Source organism: Phytophthora ramorum, assembly GCF_020800215.1.
Source record: "Phytophthora ramorum isolate Pr-102 chromosome Unknown Phyram_PR-102_s0004, whole genome shotgun sequence".
Lineage (NCBI taxonomy): Eukaryota > Oomycota > Peronosporomycetes > Peronosporales > Peronosporaceae > Phytophthora > Phytophthora ramorum.
The window spans coordinates 1876917-1896239 of NW_027150650.1; the positions used below are offsets into that span (position 1 = coordinate 1876917).

At 51.6% G+C, this 19323-nt stretch overlaps 3 protein-coding genes across 3 annotated transcripts; 1 reads left to right on the forward strand and 2 right to left on the reverse strand.

Annotated features, from left to right (window-relative positions):
• Window positions 1-2696: 2696 nt before the first annotated feature.
• KRP23_5177 (uncharacterized protein) lies at window positions 2697-3188 on the reverse strand (the record flags this gene model as incomplete). The annotated part of the gene is made up of 1 exon (XM_067890218.1): window positions 2697-3188. One exon carries the CDS (start codon window positions 3186-3188, stop codon window positions 2697-2699), a length of 492 nt encoding a protein of 163 aa, XP_067746782.1.
• Window positions 3189-9770: 6582 nt separating this feature from the next.
• Window positions 9771-10847, reverse strand: KRP23_5178 (uncharacterized protein; the record flags this gene model as incomplete). The annotated part of the gene is made up of 3 exons (XM_067890219.1): window positions 9771-10208; window positions 10298-10615; window positions 10677-10847. The coding sequence occupies 3 exons, from the start codon at window positions 10845-10847 to the stop codon at window positions 9771-9773; spliced, it is 927 nt and encodes a 308-aa protein (XP_067746783.1).
• Window positions 10848-15887: 5040 nt separating this feature from the next.
• Window positions 15888-16229, forward strand: KRP23_5179 (von Willebrand factor A domain-containing protein 8; the record flags this gene model as incomplete). Its single annotated transcript, XM_067890220.1, has 1 exon — window positions 15888-16229. One exon carries the CDS (start codon window positions 15888-15890, stop codon window positions 16227-16229), a length of 342 nt encoding a protein of 113 aa, XP_067746784.1.
• Window positions 16230-19323: the final 3094 nt, after the last annotated feature.

Below are 19323 nucleotides of genomic sequence, written 5' to 3' on the forward strand. Positions count from 1 at the left end.
TGTCAGTAGCGGTCGTGGCTAAGGCAGCGGCCGTCGTCGCCTTGGAGGCGACGACAGCACTTGCTGTTGCCGAAGCGGCCGGCGTCTTAGACGAAGACGTCGTTGGCGTGCTCATTCCCAATGAGCACGTGTTCTCCCGAAGAAAATACGGATTGGCGTGTCGAGAGCGGCACGTCAAATCCTAACGGGGTGATGGTGTAACGGGGCTACACATTCGGTTCACCTCCCACCTTAGTGCAACATGCACTAAGGCATACATCCAGGTTGACCACTCCACAGGGTGGTCCACATTCATAGCCAAAAGCATATGACTGGTAGAGAGTAACATCTTTCTACCATTGAGAGTCATTCAATAGATAGGGGTTCTGCCAGCCATCCAATGGCAGAACCTCTCATTAGAATATCAGTTTTAGGAGGAAACCCCATTTACAATCAATACGGTTCTCATTTGGCACCAAAGCTATCGTTCGGTTCCGTTATCTAGGTTTACGTATACTTGCGGATACAAGTATACTGAACTTAAGTTAAATACACCTACGCTTCCTCATACACGTGCGCACACGTGTAAGCTTAAGTAGTGAGTCTAAGCAGACCCCATTACAGAAAGTGGTTAAGGTGGACACCGTGGTAAGCGTGCTGCCGTCATGTTGCTGCTGATACCGGCCAAGGTGGATGCGTTGTGAGCCTGTTGTCGCAGTATAAGACGGCCAATAATAAAAACGATGAGGACATAATGAGAACGTATTGTAAAAACCATCAATAAATCTTCAGTATGTCAATCGAGTGTATTCATTCCGACTGATTTGAAATAACTTTCACTGGAAGAACCCTGGGTGTCAACTCTGCTGGTTTATCATCTCTTCATTCAGGCGGACGATAATGGATGCATTTCTTGCGCTGACAAACCTCCCAGATCCACTTGGTCTCGGCTTCGTTGGCTATAATATCAACCAGATTGACCGTCATCCAAAGTTCGACAGTATGTCGGTACTTGGCTTCAACCTGAGGTAGCGGCATGGCGAAACGACCGCAGTGTAAGTCCATCTGCTGGTCGTAAAGGAGTTGTTCAACAGCACGAATATGTTCTTGAATCACGCTGCGCGTTATCTATCAATTTACACCACAATCTTAGAAACCAGCTTAGTGAAAAGTGAGTTCTGTAATGTACCTTTGAAAGTCCCAAGCAGTTTTGCAGCCTACTCAACATTCACAAGAAGGCATTCTTACGCTTCTCGCATTTTGGATATAGCGCAGAAGCGTGGAAGAGACTTGATACATCTCCTTGATCAGTGGCAGTTTGACGAGTGCATCGGCATTTGCACGCCAATAGGGCGTTTCTAGTAAATCAACTTGGATGCCAGGCACAAAGACGGGGTAGAGTGAGTCGAATTCTAGCTCCTTATCGTAGCAGGATCTTGCAAGATGTTCTTCAGTAGAGAAGCCAATTGAAGCTCTTGGCTCAGGACTCTAGGGTGCTCGCGGCGATCGACCATAGCCGTCACCAGACTGCAGATTCGAAAGTGAGGGCACGCAAGATCGCAAACAACCCTTCCGGATAGGTACAGGCGTAACTATGTCAACACTACGGGCGCCTCATCCGCCGTCACCTTGACCGTCTTCTTCTGTGCTAGCGCGATGGCAGAACACTCACCACCGTGCACACCATCTATCACCGTGGACGCCTTCTCCAACATGATGACAGCATGATCACTACCGCGTCCGCCGCCTTCTCCAGCGACGCGCTCACCGTCACCTCGGCCACGTTGTCAACTGACAGCCTCTTCACCAGCTCATCCACCGTCATGAACAATAACGAGTGGTATGAGCATTATTGCAACTGGCTCTAAGCTGCTCTTCACCCATTGATTGCAATATATACGGTAACTTTCAGCACATTCTGCAGGGTGTTATCGGTTTGCGGAGGGGTCGCAGCGAAGAGGCTAACTTACCCCTACCCACAACCTACCCGTCGGCAAATGATTGGATGAAACAAAAGTGGGTGAGTTGAGGCGACCCTTCAAGTCCAAAGGAGGCATTTTGCCTCCATCGAGGGGTCAAAACACGCCCTATTTTGTAAACACACTCGTTGGATGCAAATTGTCCACTTTGTCCGCGAAAGGGTTAATAAATTCGGTGGTAGGCTGTACCACTGTTAGGCTCGTTATAATTTTATTGGCAGGAAGGATATGCTTCCTCTACGCGACGCTGTTACCGTAAAGCACCCTCGTAGCATGAGTTCTCCAGCTCGGTAAGGGTAATTCCAGTCCGGCTCACCATACTCGTGCCAGGCATGAAATACCAGCATTTCGCATCACGGTAATGTGTGACGATAATGCATCGCCAGCTCTACTCACCACTACGAAACCTACGAAACTGGCATCAGCAGCGTCCGTTTTCCAAACGGACTCACACATTGGCACAGCAACGGTTAGAAGCCTTCTCCTCCTGCATCCTAGGTAACAGCTGTAGATCATAGCAACTTCTATCCTTTCATTCAATCTATTAGTCTTCATTTTTCAGCTTCAAGTACAAGTCCTCCGCCAGACTCCGTTCGTCTACAGAGCACGTGACATAATGCTTGTGGAGGGTTTCTCAACTGCCGTAGGCCAGTACGAAAGAATAACGAAATAGAACTCAAATCTGAAAGTAGAACCATGATGATGGCGCTATTTACTTAGGTTCACAACGCTAAGTACTTAAAACCCGAGGTCCTTGCCATAGGTTCCCTTCCACCACTTGGAGTACTCCATCCACAAGTGGTAATTCATATCTTTGTCCAACTGAGCTGCCGACATCGTCTTGAGTTTCTCCGAGATGCCCAGCTTTTCGCGCAATTGATACGGGTTGTCAATCATCTTCGAGATTTGTTTGAACAGCTCTTTGTTAGAATCCATAAGCTGGTATGCTTGGGTCTTGAGAGTTTCCACTTCGTCAAGAAGGGACTTCAAGCTCGACGACTTGGTCAACTTCGCGGCAACTTCAGTTATCCCAGCTCTCTCTTCGTCATCAGAGTTATCCTCCAGGTCGGCATCGACAGCCTCTCGGATTCTCAGCGACCTGTCGTCCATGTCGTTCTGGGCAAAATCGTTCGAGTTCAGGGTGTCCGGCGTAGCCACGGATGCTTCAACCGTTATAGGGTTGGCCAGGAGAGTGGCGGCAGCAGCGAAGAGGAAGACGCTCAAACGCATGGTCAATCGTGGTTGGATGAAGGGGTTTGAGCCTTGAGCAGCAAAAGACGAACTGATTGTAGCTGTGGCAGCCTGCACTGAGGTGCCGCTGCCTGCCAGCAATGGACTAGCAGATCTCCCATTATATCATAGAAATGGTTTAAGAAATACTGGTACCGTCCAGCACTGAATCCTCGATGATCGCGAAGTCGTTGTAGCGTTATGTGTTTTAGGAATGGGGACATAAACCTCGTTGACGTTAAGAAAAGAGTGGCTCCCGTTCCCGTACAAAACTTCCCGTTAGCGTTTTTTTATTCATATGTAAGCTCCCGTTCAGTGAAAAATAAAGTCTCCAACCACCGGTGAGAGCGCTTTTGCCGAGAAGGTGTCGCTCAAGAAGGTGGGCGTGCTCGAGTTGCTGGGCGTGCTCGAGTTGCTGGGCGCTTAGATTGCCCGTGCAGCTACCGAGTCGGTATATGCTTCGCCCGAGGCGCGCGTTGGTGTGGTAATCACCACATCAAGAAGTCCCCCAGCGCCCGTATCCCCATCGAGTATCCCCACCCACGCCTCACACACACGACGGCACAGTCATGAATGCCCAGTGGACACTGTCACGGTTGGCATTGGCGCTGGCATCGCCGACACACTTTCTGGAACGGCATACAAGGGCCCTGAGCAGCAGCAGCATGTCAATCCTGACAACCTCAACGTCGAGAGGCGCTTGTGGTTTGACCACGATGTTTCATTTCATACGTAAGTGCTGGCCTGCTCCCTTGTGGACAACTGAATCAGAAATCGTTCTGCTTGGTTGAGGTGGCCGAGCAACAAACCAAGATCAACGGGGGCAAGCCGAAGTTCGTGTACGTCCTCACGCACGAGGTTATCACGTTCCGTGTACTGTGCAAATGAGGCTGAGTCTCAGCTACTCCGCGGCCTCGACTCGAAACTTTTAAGGGTGACAACCGCCGTTTGTGGGCCCCGGGGTGCGCGGTGTTTTAATCACGAGAGGTATTGTTACTGTGCTCTCGGTTAATGAACGTTCCCCATCCCTAAAGTGTTTACTGTAGAAGCAATAATCAAGTGGATTTGCTGGGTTGCATATAAAATACCGTAAGATGCAGCCATGTAGGAATAAGGCATTCTGTATAACCTCTCGTACAGATGAGCCGTCTTCGGAATGATTTGGTTTGGGATTTGTCGCCGAACCGAATGCACGAACGTGGATATTAACACTAAATGACTGAGAAACACATACTGGAAATGTCCCTTATTCAGAATGTGGTCGAAAATGAACTCTGCGAATAATTGCTCGATGCTTCTGCAATTTGGTCATCGTATCGACACTCACTAAGCATTTACCTCAGAATCGCTCTGACGTGCAAATTATTGGAGCGCGAGTGTCGGTGCCGGCGCGTCCAGGAGGCATGTTGGCCGCGGCTTCTGGTGTAAGCCCGGCTTGGTCGCAAAGCTTTTGCATCATAACTTGTACTACTCCGATGCAGAACTGCTGTCACGTACCACTCTTAAGCCAAATCCACAACTATTGTCAGTTAAAGTGACTTGCTTTAATTATTGAGTTACATGGGCAAGCCAGCCGCGGTGACAGCGGACTGGACAACATCATGAGAGTAGAAAAGGCTCACGGGAAGTCTTCCCTCCCGAGCAAGCTTGCATTTTGACGTATGCGCAGGGCGGAAGTTGTTGCCGCCGCCACCTTTCATGCATGCCTCCATCGTTACTAGGAGTGAGAGAAAGGTGTTGTTTAGCGTTGAGCTCGGCAGCTCCCAAAACGCTTCTGTCACCGCCATCACCAGTTCGTTCAGCGCTCTGGTTGTCTTCTTTTTCTGCCGTGCTTAAATTGCATTGAACACCCCCAAGTCACAGCCATTCAAAAGGATGGGCGACATCTGAAGTGTGTTCCCAGTTTTGCATCCATCGACGGCAACGCGCACAGCATTCGAATCGCCTTGCTCACGAGTTTCGTTTTAGCCCAATCAGAGCCTTCTAACACATATATTGACCAATAAAGACAAATGTATGCTGTTTCCTGACAGCAGTTGTGGATCGGAGTAGTACCATACAGTGGTACTTACTTCTACAACGTGACAACAACGGGGGGAGGGGGGGGGCATGTTGCCTCTGGACGCTTTCCTTCACGAAGAAGCTGTCTTGGACGGCTCATTCTACGTAGCTGCATGCTCCTTCACGTCTAGTCTCCTATGGTTAGTGAGATAGAGCACCGTTGTTTAAGGATATGTAATCCACGTTGTTTGAATATGCTTACGTTTCCGTTTAAGGTGGCGACTAAACGATGCAAATTTTCGCGTCATGGTGGAGATCGACCTAGACTTACAACAGTGGCGGACAAACAGGCACTTAAATAGGAGCATTATTTAGCTCATTGTGTCTCTATGGTAAGTCTCAACAATCTTGCGCCGCCGACGATCCGTAGCAGAAGGAGGGACGGCCGTGAGCACCAAGGAATGGGCTCGCTGCTGTATCAGCAGTGCTGATACCGCAAAACAAAATAGAGTCTGCTGTTGCCTCATAAGCAAGGGGTTTGAGTTCCAGCCAGGGGTGTATTTTTAAAGTCAAATTATCCGGGTACTTACCCAAATTCCCTGCACAGGAATCTCGTATAGATCAGTTTATACAACGAACGGGATGGGTACAGTAGACAAGCTACTGTGCACTTCCAGTCGGGGACTGCATCACGTGCTAAAAAAAACTCATGAAAAAAAACATTGTGCACTTACGCCCGGCTGGGATGGATGCCATACCTCAAATTCTAAAAATCTCGAGGTGCCTCAGAGAAATCGACACCCTGAATTCCCTTCCAAACAAGTGAAAACGTGACGTAAACAGAAAGCCTCAGCCTAAATTGCCGTTGCCCAAGTTTGGCTGCCTCCCGATGTATTAGCCCCGACACACAGGCATCAAACATGCGATTCAAGTGCATTCGATTTCGCCCCCCTCTGTGTTCCCTCGACGTCGTGAGAAGACCCGAGTTGTTGAAATTACAAACCACACCATCAAGACTCGACCGAAAAGCTTCTGAGCTACCTCGTACACGTCGTTGAACACATTTTGTTTTTGTGGGGAAATATCAAGGAAGATCACTTGCACAAGTCACACCAGGCCGCCGATGGTGTTCGGAACGAAGACGCAGTTGGTCGTCTGCATGGTGCCGTACATAGGCCAGGGACGCCGTTGGGGGAAGCCGGAGATGCCGCGACGACCTCGTTTCCCCCACGTATTGACGACATCCCCGAGCAGCACAAGCGGCACGCCGAACATAATGACGGCCGTGACGTCTGCGAAGTAGCCAAGCATATTGGCAATTGAGTCGTCGTCTGGCTCAGGAATTGGTACGATCAACGCGATCGTGACAGCGAGATGTACCGTCCGTGGAATTCTCGCTCGTAGGCAATGCAGGCCCCCGAGAAGATGTCTCTAGGGTCAATTGACGTCGCCTACAGGGACGAAAGAGTTGTCTATCCACGAGTAGATGCTCCTGTTGTGCCTTGTGCAAGTGATTCTCGTTGTTATTTCCCCACGAAAGCAACATGACAAGGCCGAGAAACTGATCCGCCGCTCGCGCGCAGGAGGCATAAGATAAATGGAAGTAAATGAAAGTGTTTTCAATCTACCAATATAGTCAATACTCATTGTTTCTCTATCAACTTGGGGAACATCCCCTTCCGTCTATTTTAGCTAGGATATTAAGAACGTGTATGGCGCCTGCGTTTGTTCACTACCCCAACACACTGAGCCCGGCGACATTAATGCCCAAACTTTCGGCCCTCTCTTTCGTAGTTCTTGTCTTCTTGGACCTGATGAGTTTGCGCAGCGTTTACGAGTTGGAGTCGGTAGTGCACACGGCTGGTCCAAGCTCTAGGCAGTACAGAGCTAGCATTTCGGTATGGATGCACGCCACGCGCAGCGCTATCTGGAGCATCAGCGTCGCAGGAAGGTGGATGAACAGCCTCCCATTTCTCTTTGGTTTCGCGCTGCTGACGGTGTCCGGCGCCACCTAGAGTTGGGCGAGTCGTCGTCCAATTCGCCCTCGAAGGAGTTGCAGGCGTGGCTGTGCTTCTGTGTAAAGGTGTGGTATCTTTCTGTGCTGATTGAAGTTCCAAACCTGGAGCTGTCGACGCCAATAGCTGCTCAACTGGTTGGGATGGCCGGCATCACGAAGTAAATGACAAGAACGAGTAGTGGAGAAGGACGATGCATTCAACAAGTAAAGGCTAAAAGCAACAAAGATATGCCGAGCATCCATGGCGTAATTCCTGGCTCCTTGAATTATCCACCTGATGCCATTGTTGAGCTTGACGTTGTCGAAAGCCTCCTTGGCTTGGTCGAACTACACCGTCCTGGAGACCATTTCCGTTATTAGCGATCACGTCGAGCGTGGGCCGGCTAAGTAGCGGTCACATCGAGCTGCTTAGAGCACAGGACGTCAATGAGGAACACGATGTCCGTCCTGTCCAGGCCGCCCTGCGGCGCCATGCACGACCGCCTGGAATCCAGGCTGGATGCAAGGGGACGATTCAGCACTGGGCGACGATCTCCTCGGCCATCTGCTGCGGCGTACCACCCGGCGACTTCTGTAGCACGGCAGCTGGAGTCCCTACTTGGTAGTTTTGTCCATATATGCTGTGCTGCTTTCCAATCCAAGGGTTGGCAATGTCAGCCTGAGATGCCGCATTCTACCAGATGGAGTGGATGAGCACTCGGAGGTTACTGGTACATGCCGCTGCGTGCCAGGTCGGGCCTGGCAATGGACTAACAGATCTCTCATTATATCATAGAAATGGTTTAAGAAATACTGGTCCCATCCGGCACTGAATCCTCGATGATCGCGATTTCGTTTTATGTGAAAAGAAGCAACAATAAAGTCGATTTGCTGGGTCGTCTGGTACGTATTATGCAACCTTGAAAAAAGAAGTCATTCCCGGTTATCCCGTGCCGTATGTACAGTTGAGCCGTCTTCATAATGATTTGGGATTTGCCGTCGAACCGAATGCATGTACTAGTACAGTGTAGTACTTCCTCCGGTCGTGAATGATTGCCTGTAGAAACATCTGGAATTTTTTGGAACGGTCTGATTTCGCCTGTGTCCTCGCTTAGACCGCGCTGATTGGTGGAATCGACGCGGCTTGAGCTCAGCTTTCTGGAGGGCTTTTGAGCGCCAAAAAATATTTAGAAACGATGCAGCTGTGGCCAAAAGAGTGAAGAATGACTATCGTGTTGAGGCTACCTCACTACCTTATTTGCACCTGTGCCATCAGGTGCCGACCCCTGCGCCGACCCTAGCGCCAACACCAACGCCAACGCCAACACCTCCGCTTGCCTCCGCCCCCACCCCCACGGACTAAAGAACCATGAAGAAACCAAACCTCACTACCAGGGAGAGGCAGGACGTTGTGTTGTTCCTGTTAATGCACGGCGTTCGAGGCCTACCCGACATTGGAGCTGTCGACAGTGTTGCTATACGCTAGAATGTCAATGTGAGCACCGTTAGACGCGTGTGGCGTCGCTTTAAGCGACGGCATCGACGGAGTGACTAGTCGGTCAAGGGAGCGTTCCACCGGACCATAGATAATTACTGTGATAACCTCTAGCATTGGATGAAATCATAAACTGTATATGTGATAATAATAGAAAGGTTTGATTCGATGCTGTACGGAAATCGTTCCGAGCTTTAGAAGCTTACACATTAACATATTTCTCACGTTACAGAAGGTGATGGAATGTGTGATGCGTGCTGGTGGATCCAACGAGTACAAGCTTCCCCATGCCGGTAAAAGCAAGCTTCGACGTGAGGGAAAGCTGCCTCAATCATTTCCATGCGCTTCCGATGCATTTCGTTTTGAAGTTGCTGTTCTTCACGAATGAGTCGTTATTAACGTATAAACACAGAGAGGTTGTTCTTTATTGTTGTACTCCTAAAATACAATACAATTCCGTATTACGTTTTGCAGTTCTCACACCTGTGGAAAGGCCATCCAGGCAATCATTTCACGACCGGAGGAAGTACATTACTAAAAATGACTGTAACCTTTGTCAAGATATACAAAGTGGAATTGTTATTAACAGGCAAGTGCATACAAAAATGGCACGTATAACTGCGGTGTGTGTTATAAACGCTCGATGTAAAGCTAGTTCATCGCCCGGCTGCACCAGGAGGCTTTTGCCGAGAGTGCAATGCATGCAATGAATTGCGAGGCTGACATGAACTCCAACTCAATGTTGGAGCTACAGTCACTTTCAAAGGAATTCGAGGATCGTCCACAAGAGGAGGAAATACTTGTCGTCAGAGGATTCGAAGGGAGTTGGTACCGCTGCGAAGCACACCGATCGGCATCCGTATCGACACGAAGCATCTCTACACAACACCAAAATAATATTTACAGCTTTTTATTCCTCTTTGTGACCTCCGCAATAGACCTCGCCTCCTCCTTCAGAGTCGCCGCCGTACTGGTCGAACTGTGGTTACAATTTGAACAGATGAACGCCGTCGGCCGTCGGGATATTGCTGCCTCCGATGCGGCGGCCCGGCAACGACCCACAGCATCCGTCTCGCATATTCACTCACTCTCACATACAATGGAAGCTCCATCTCCTCTTCTCTCTTTGTAGCCACTGGCTCGACGAATTCTTTCTCCACACGAGCGCGGCAGCACCCGACCTTCTGCACCCGTGTTGCAGTCTCTCGTTCGGTCGGAGAGTGCATTGGGGCTGGGCAGCCTGGTAGGTTTGGCAGAACTTGCGCAAGCACCCCATAGTGGAAAGCACTGGGTCCGAGCGCAAGGTGTCGATGAACGTCTGCAGGCGGGCGTTGAGCACATGGTCCGTGAGCTCAGGCTGCACGAAAAGCACAGCGCCGCTCGACACGTGCGGCACTTGCACTCCGCGCGACGCCTTTTTCGCCTTGACCTCCTTCTCCAGCTCGCGCTCGAGTTGCTTGAACTTGTCAAACGTTGCAGTCACGTCCCACATGATCACGGGGTTCATGTGCTTCTCCTGGCCGGCCGACTGGGCACCGCACCGCAGTCCACGCGCATGACATAGACGTCGCAAGGCTTGCGCTTGCCGGGCATCGCTTGCACGAACGCCTTACCCACACAGTTCGCTTCGCCTAGGTTCATGTCGACGCGACAGCGCATGTCACCGGGCACCACATTGACCAGGAGGCGATTCCTGTTCAGCTGCGCCAGCACACGACGTCGGACAGCCGGGGCCTGCCGCTCCTTTCTCTTGGAAGCGGCCGCATCGTTAGTCTTGTCGACATGGGTGGACTTGGACGCGATAATCCTGCCGCCAACGCGGAGCAATGGGGGCGTGGAGGCTGTAACAGCCACCGGCTTGGCGATGTAGTAGCTTTGGACGGAGGCCGCGTTGCGCGTGGCATTCATGGACAGCATGGTGCAGTGTAAAAGATGCTAACGCAGCGCCCTGCACCAGGAGCGCGAGCACGGACGCGAGGACGTTCCAGGCCAGTACGCAGGCGACATAGGTGGCGAGCAAGAGCGTCGCGGCTGAGCTGAGGGTGACGCCGAGGTGCACGAACGAGTCGTAGGCGCTCATGAGCACGGCGAAGAAGACGCCCGGCAGGTTGAGCACGATCGTGGGCTTGGTATTGTCGGAGCTCACGGCGCGGGCGCGGATCTTCATGCTGGTGGCCTCGAGGGTCTTTGCAATGGCGCAAAGGAGTCGTGCATTCATTCAGCGCTCGCAACTGAGCCCGAAAGTTGGCACCGGCAGGTGCATGCGGCTCACAGCAGGAGGCTCGGAACGCTGCTGTGGCGTGGGATTTTTCTGCGTCTGGAGTTGCGCGAACTGGCTGCGTCTCCTTCCACCCTGTTGATGACTCTCTTGGCACTGGCCTGCTTTCTTTCTGGATTGAGCGCGGGGAAAGACGGCGGCTCTGCCCTGCAAGGTGCACAAGCCATGTTGATGAACTTGTTGACGAGGTGACTCGCATATGCTGCAAGGACATCAGCAGCACACGAACTGTCCGAGCTGCACGAAGGAGTGGGCCGACATGAACTGGAATTCGCCAGTGCCGTTGGACCGACCATCACACGCAGATTGTGCTGTCGGCACTGCCGCCGACCCGCTGCAAGAAATGCGTGAGTACAAAACTTCCCGTTAGCGTTTTTTTATTCATATGTAAGCTCCCGTTCAGTGAAAAATAAGTCTCCAACCACCGGTGATAACGCTTTTGCCGAGAAGGTGTCGCTCAAGAAGGTGGAACGTGCTCGAGTTGCTAGGCGCTTAGATTGCCCGTGCAGCTACCGAGTCGGTATATGCTTCGCCCGAGGCGCGCGTTGGTGTGGTAATCACCACATCAAGAAGTCCCCCAGCGCCCGTATCCCCATCGAGTATCCCCACCCACGCCTCACACACACGACGGCACAGTCATGGATGCCCAGTGGACACTGTCACGGTTGGCATTGGCGCTGGCATCGCCGACACACTTTCTGGAACGGCATACAAGGGCCCTGAGCAGCAGGTAGATTTGAATTTGGAACAGATACAGAACGGATCAGGTTTTGGATCGGGCCGGCCGATTTGAAGGCAACACGTGAAGAACACACTCATGACTGCAGGCAAAGGGCATTGGCAAATTAATGCAAAGCTACTAGCTAGTTGCTAGATAGCTAGACTACTACAACACTACAGCAGCAGCAGCACCGTGCTGGCAGGCACCTTCATGATGCAGTGGCGCATCGCCATCTGAAGTCGTAGCTGCCGACGCTGGGTCAGAATCAGTGTCAAATATGGTCGCATCCTCGAGCGCCTTGGGTAGATCGATGGCAATGGGCAGCTCAATGGTCTCTCGCGTTACGCGCTTGCTACGGTCACGAGGTATATCACCCAGCTGCTGAACGTACTCAGCTGAAAGTTGCTTGATCACGGTCACGAACGTGGCCATGGAAGGGTGTGGAGTGGGGAAGCGCGTGTTGAGAATGCGATTGAAGCGCTCGAGCGGGTTATTCGTGCGCGCAACAAGCTCATTATCAAGACCGTACACGTTCCAAAGCTCCACCGAGTATCCGTCAATCCAAGTACGCTTAAAGTACACCCAAAACTCCTGCCACTTTGCGTTTGAGTACGCAGTTCCTTGCTTCTCACAGCGTTGCTTGATTTCCGTCTGAGCCCAAGCAATCCCATGCGACTTCACTTGATCCGGATTGGCCACTGTCAACATATCGATGACGCCTCTTGTCATCGCTATACTGCATTCTGCATCAGGTATAGCATACCGCTTCATCGCACGCCGCAGCGCCTGCTTCAGGTGGAATAGACAACCCAAGACAATGGCGTCACGGAACTGGGTTTGCACTGCTTCCACTAAAGCCGATTCAAAGTCGCATACGACTTCGGCTGGACTTAGTTGCTGGTCAGTAGCTTGGAGAACAAAGTGCATCATATCCCAATATGCATCAACACTGCGCGATGTACTTAAGATATAAAACACGGGGATGTACAGGCCTGACGCACAGTCATGAACCATGAAAACCACACATTGCTGAAAATTGCGTGGAACGCACCGAAAGGTGCCATCGATAAAGAGCGACACGTTGTGGTAGCGAAACAAGTTCACCAGCGTTGGATGAGCCCACCCTAGCAAACGTGTTGGACTGTTCACATCGTGGCGGTTTGCTGAAACAAAGTGAAATTGGAAAAATGACACCGACTCATTGAGTGCAAGCGAGAGTGGTGGAATCTCCACCGATCCGTGCACGTTGCCACTGTAGTGAAGAGATCTTGCTCTGTAAACGCGGTTGACCACTTGCGACTCAGACAACCCAAGCATGACATTGTTGTCATTGCCGTAGAAGATGCTGCGCAGCTCCTGCCATATTTTTCTAACCGGTCGAGCGACGTCAGCAATAGCCAAGCTGTCTGCCATGGCCTTCATATCCTCGTTGACATCGGACAGTCCACTAGCAACCTGCGCGATCTGGCATGTATGCGGCCGCGCATTGGAGTAGCCCATTGTCGAGATGCGGAATTTCATAGTCCCCTTGCACTTTGTGCGTCGGGATGTCGAACAACGATACACGACCTTCTTTGATGAAGTCCATGAACGCGTGTACTCATAACCTTGAGAGTAGCACATCGTGCGCTCTTGACGATGCTTCTTGGGCAACTTAGCATCTCCCTCGTCGTCTTGCTTCGGTGACAGTGACTCTTGCTCCAGTGACTCTTGCTCAGCACCTCGCCCCAGCGACTCAGCTCGTCGTTTCAGCGACCCAGCACCTCGTTCCTGTGATCCAGTAACGCACACTCCACCTCGCGCCGGTGACTGAGCACTTGTGTCTGCCATTGTCTGCTGCAAACTGAGACCTACCACCGACCCGCATTAGCAGCAGCACATGCACCAACTCCCATGTTCACATCCTGAAGTCTATCCTGGAGTTTCTAAAAACCTGATCCAAAACCTGATCCGTTCTGTATCTGTTCCAATCGACAGGTACCCGAGCAGCAGCAGCATGTCAATCCTGACAGCCTCAACGTCGAGAGGCGCTTGCGGTTTGACCACGATGCTTCATTTCGTACGTAAGTGCTGGCCTGCTCCCTTGTGGACAACTGAATCAGAAATCGTTCTGCTTGGTTGAGGTGGCCGAGCAACAAACCAAGATCAACGGGGGCAAGCCGAAGTTCGTGTACGTCCTCACGCACGAGGTTATCACGTTCCGTGTACTGTGCAAATGAGGCTGAGTCTCAGCTACTTCGCGGCCTCAACTCGAAACTTTTGAGGGTGACAACCACGTTTGTGGGCCCCGGGGTGCGCGGTGTTTTAATCACCTTCCCGGACGCCAAGATACGTCAGCTTTACGTTATAAGAGAGGTATTTTTACTGTGCTCTCGGCCTTTACATTAATGAACGTCCTCATAAGTCGTGCTTGGGCTGTTGGAATGCTTTCAGATCACCAAGGCACATACATGTAGTAGGAGAGTGTGAAGCATGCACGACTTACAGCAATTCGTACTCGAGTACGATTTATAGCTATCCCGTGCAAGACAAGTCGTACGGATTAGAGTCAAAAGTGCCAACAAACTTCAAAGTACAATACATGTATTACCGGAGCATGTTATTTAACCAGTTCGGCCCTGTAGTAGTAAACGTGTTCTCGCGTTCATTGCGCTAGTTTAGAGTCATTTGGTTGAGCCTCCTTGCTATTATTAATAATAGTGTAGCGATCGCATACGTCGGATCTCTCTCTCCTAAGGGTGTGTAGGAGAGGAGGGACTAGATTAGTCTCCTCCATTCGTTCGGGTCTTGAGCGTGGCAGCACGCCCTGTAATTACCCGTAAATTGCTTACGGCCACGGCGGGGTCACGACCGGTCCAAGATCTGGTAATCGCATGATGGTGATGATGTTTCATGTCGTCTCGTGTGGTTGAGTCGACCGTCGGTCATTATCAAAGTTTCATTGGAGCTAGCCATGCCCGTCTTCTCGCTCTATCTGCCCAACACCACGTCGCTGAGTGATAATGTGATCTGCGCTGTCATTCAGCGCTCAAACTCGAGTCGCATGCACGCCGCTGTCGGGACATCTCCGGAAGCCATGAGTGCCCAAGCACCCTTCCAAGCCCGCACGATCGCCTGCTTGACCAACGAAGCCAACGAATTCAACGAAGCTATAGAACAGCGAAACACTCGAGTACAGTGAGAACGTCGCAGAGTGAACCAGGCGAGGTACCGGAAGAAGCAGCGCATGTTGACGCTCGCCCTCGAAAGCGCTAACTCAAAGTTACGACAAGAGATTGAGGAACTCAAGCTGAAGCGATGCAGCGCTCACATCGGCATCCCCACCACACAGACAGTCTGGACTGTGGCGATGCAGTATTTCCGCATTTTCCGCTTTGGCCTCAGGTCCCCTCCGCCATTGCTGCGTGACTTCGTGCTGAGCTTTCTGCAAAACGCTATGGCCCCGGACGTGACCGACGGCTCGATTTGCGGGGTGGATGCACTGCTGGAGAACTGGAGCCTGTTCTCGGTCTACTTTGACAATATCAACATCCAGCTCGAGCGCCTGGAAATTGGTGGTTCGGTGAACTTGGTGATGGCAACCACGACTACAACTGTCACCATTTCTGCCGACACGCTACGACGGGTATTCCCTCACCTGGTCGCTAATGAGGAAGGTAACAGCCTCGCCACCAAGCTGCAGGGACGCTGTATCTCGATGCGTGGGTCAGTGCTTTTCACCTGGGACGACAAAAACGACTGCGTGGCGAGTATGCAAAGCCGATCGGACATGCTAGCGCCATTGCTTCAACTGCTAGGAAACCTGGAGGACGTATCTCGCGTATTCGACAGCGCTCTTGTTACACCCGAGTGTAGATTGACAAGAAGGGAGGGGAATTGAGCTCGATCATATCGTGTTTGTTAGTGGCCAGGATCGAGCTCTGTAGCATTAGTCTCAACGAAAAAGTAATGCCTTTTGGAGCAGGATACCACGGAGGATTGTCAATCCTCGCTGCCTTTTGATTCAACTGTCATATCCTCATGGCAGCGTCTATTTGAAGTGTGAGCGCCTGCTGCAGTAATGACGCGTGTTACAGAAGAACCCTCCGTTGATGAAGAGAACATTTTGCTGTCACTACTCGCATCCTGGGGCACAGTGGTGAATCGCCCGAGATCCCGTTCGTAGAGTTTGGTGCACCGCCAAGGAAAGACTGCGAGTGCTTCGGAAGATGGCCGCGCATACTCGGTATTGCCAAAGCGGAGACCACACGGTTGAAGCTGTGGAACGAGGCGTGAAGCGAGTTGCTGCGCTCGAGGGTGACGATCGGTTCGTGTTTGTGGTGAGCGATGCCAATCTGGAGCGATACGGAATCGATCCCGGATACCTAGGTCGGAAGCTGCTCGCGGAACCTGGCGTGCAGGCTCACGCTCTTTTCATTGCCTCCTTTGCCGACGATGCTGAGCGTATCCGTCGCGAACTACCCGCAGGGCGTGGCCATGTCTGTCTTGACACGTCGGACTTGCCTAGGATGTTTAAGCAGATCTTCACATCCGCCTTTGGTGGGAGCTAACTGCAGTGTTCCGCAGACAGCGACCATCTACCTTTGAGCGAGCTTACTATTAAGCTTAAAAAAACTACTTTTTCGTTGAGACTAATGCTACAGAGCTCGATCCTGGCCACTAACAAACACGATATGATCGAGCTCAATTCCCCTCCCGTCTTGTCAATCTACACTCGGGTGTAACAAGAGCGCTGTCGAATACGCGAGATACGTCCTCCAGGTTTCCTAGCAGTTGAAGCAATGGCGTTAGCATGTCCGATCGGCTTTGCATACTCGCCACGCAGTCGTTTTTGTCGTCCCAGGTGAAAAGCACTGACCCACGCATCGAGATACAGCGTCCCTGCAGCTTGGTGGCGAGGCTGTTACCTTCCTCCTCAGCGACCAGGTGAGGGAATACCCGTCGTAGCGTGTCGGCAGAAATGGTGACAGTTGTAGTCGTGGTTGCCATCACCAAGTTCACCGAACCACCAATTTCCAGGCGCTCGAGCTGGATGTTGATATTGTCAAAGTAGACCGAGAACAGGCTCCAATTCTCCAGCAGTGCATCCACCCCGCAAATCGAGCCGTCGGTCACGTCCGGGGCCATAGCGTTTTGCAGAAAGCTCAGCACGAAGTCACGCAGCAATGGCGGAGGGGACCTGAGGCCAAAGCGGAAAATGCGGAAATACTGCATCGCCACAGTCCAGACTGTCTGTGTGGTGGGGATGCCGATGTGAGTGTTGCATCGCTTCAGCTCGAGTTCCTCGATCTCTTGTCGTAACTTTGAGTTAGCGCTTTCGAGGGCGAGCGTCAACATGCGCTGCTTCTTCCGGTACCTCGCCTGGTTCACTCTGCGACGTTCTCACTGTACTCGAGTGTTTTGCTGGTGTTTGCTGGTACTGGTAGCTTCGTTGGCCATGCAGGGTTTCGTGCAGGCTTGGAAGGGTGCTTGGGCATTCATGGCTTCCGGTGGCGTTTCAATCATGGCCACAGCGGCGTGCCTGCGATTCGAGTTTGAGCGCTGAGTGACAGCGCAGATCACATTATCACTCAGCGACGTGGTGTTGGGCGGATATAGCGAGAAGACGGGCATGGCTAGCTTCAATGAAACTTTGATAATGATCGATGGTCGACTGAACCACACGAGGCGAAGGAGAGCAACAGCACCACCACGCGATTATGACGTCCAGGTGTACGGATGAATACTAGTAATAAACAAGCATAACCTCACTGAGGTCGTAATCAGGCAGAGCATGAGTGATCCTGGACCGTGCTGATAACAACGCCGTGCGCTCTGAAAATTTGAAGAGAGTGAGTACATATACTTCGAAGTGTACGATTATCATGCAAACGGAACATTCACGTGGTCACTGCCTTGCTGTCTTTTTAAAAGACCGACCCGACCACCACTATTAGCTAGCTGTACACCGAAGCTGTTGCTTGGCGAAGCTTATATGTTTGAGTTAACTGCTACGAAATGGAGTGTTTGAAGGAAGCAGCACTCTACCGGTGGCGGCGACGTATTTTGTCAGGGTTGCGACCATCGTACTTAATACGGCTGATAGATGTTGGTCATGCGCGACTCCCCCATTTTCTCTCATTCGAGCCGTGAAGGAGAAGGATCTTGTTGGTCGGTGATGCAAGTTGCGGAATGCGACGGTGATGGCGCGGCTCGTGTGGTTCCAGTTGGTGAACGAAGAAGGAAAACCGATTACGTCGGCTGATGCGATCAATCAGGAAATCTCCATCGTGCTTCAATTCCGAAATGCGGTGAAGAAAGTACATCGCGATAACTACCTCGCGGGGACTGCTGCTTCGCAACTCAAGGTGTACACGGACTGGAACGCCTACAATGGTGATTTGAAGCAAGATCCTCTGTTAGCGGACGCTACTATTGAAGAAGCTGGCAAAACGATGTCGACTGCGCTCATCGTGGAAGTGCCAGGGCGGACGAGACCACGGGAGGAGTCAAAAGAAGAAGCCGAAATCCCAGCGAAACGGCAAAAAGGGACGAAGTGGGAATGGAAAGAGGAGGAACCCCTATACTCTCTCGACTCAAGAGTCTTGAGATCTCCAATCCTTTCTTTGTGAACCGCGATCGAACGATGGCCCAACTACTAGACTCTAGAGTGCCACAAAGCCAAGTATGATCGTGGAAATACAGGTGGTTTGGGATGGACGATTCCTCTTGTAGACCGTGTATTCGGCCTTGGGAAGTCAACTTTCAGTTATGACTTCAACAGGTGGCTGCACCAGTTGACTACGACTATGGTCGGCTTCTTCGACGAGGGTCCCGGGGCAATCCGGGCCCAGGAGGCAGCAGAAGCGTCATGGTAGAGGTCGGAGCAGAAGTAGAAGAGGCGAGGCTGGTGTGGGCGGCGGCAACTGCACTAGGACGGCGCACAACGACGAACAATGAAGCAGAATTGTGGGGCTGCACAGGCTGTTGGCCCACGCGGTGTCACAAGATTGGACTGACATCCACGTAGTGGGGGACAGCGCAATGATACTTCGCATGATGCGGACGAGGACGCCACCCAAGGCCAGCCAAATACGACACTGATATCGCATCAATTGCAGATTAGCGGATATATGCAGAGTGGAGAGCTGGACTCACCACTACAGGCAGCACAACAGGATGGTGGACTGGCCGGCGAATGTACACACACCAGCGTGATGGCAGACATGGATACGGACGGCACCAAATATGCACTGTGTAAAGGGCTGGAAGACCGGATGAAGGAAGATATGAAGCAATGGAAACAAGAGAGAGCTCGGCTATGGAGGCAGCGATTGGGAGGAGGTCAACAGGCAAGTCGTCAACTCACTGGTCAAGATGTAAATACAGGACTGGAATGGTTATTAGAGTTCATTTCTAGGAATAGAAACAATGGAGCGATTCCCACAGCTATTCTGGGATGCCAAAACATAGGTTTAGCTGGTGCGCACAGATTTAGAAAAGGGCGTGCCCACCCGCAGCACCTTGTTCCGCATCTATAGCAGTATGAGTTACGAGGGCAACGACGAGAGCATTGTGCTCATTCTGATGCTTGCATCCACCGCCGAAGGCCAGAGAGAGAAGCGTGATCGTCAGCGCAGCCAACACTACCTCACGAGAGCCAAC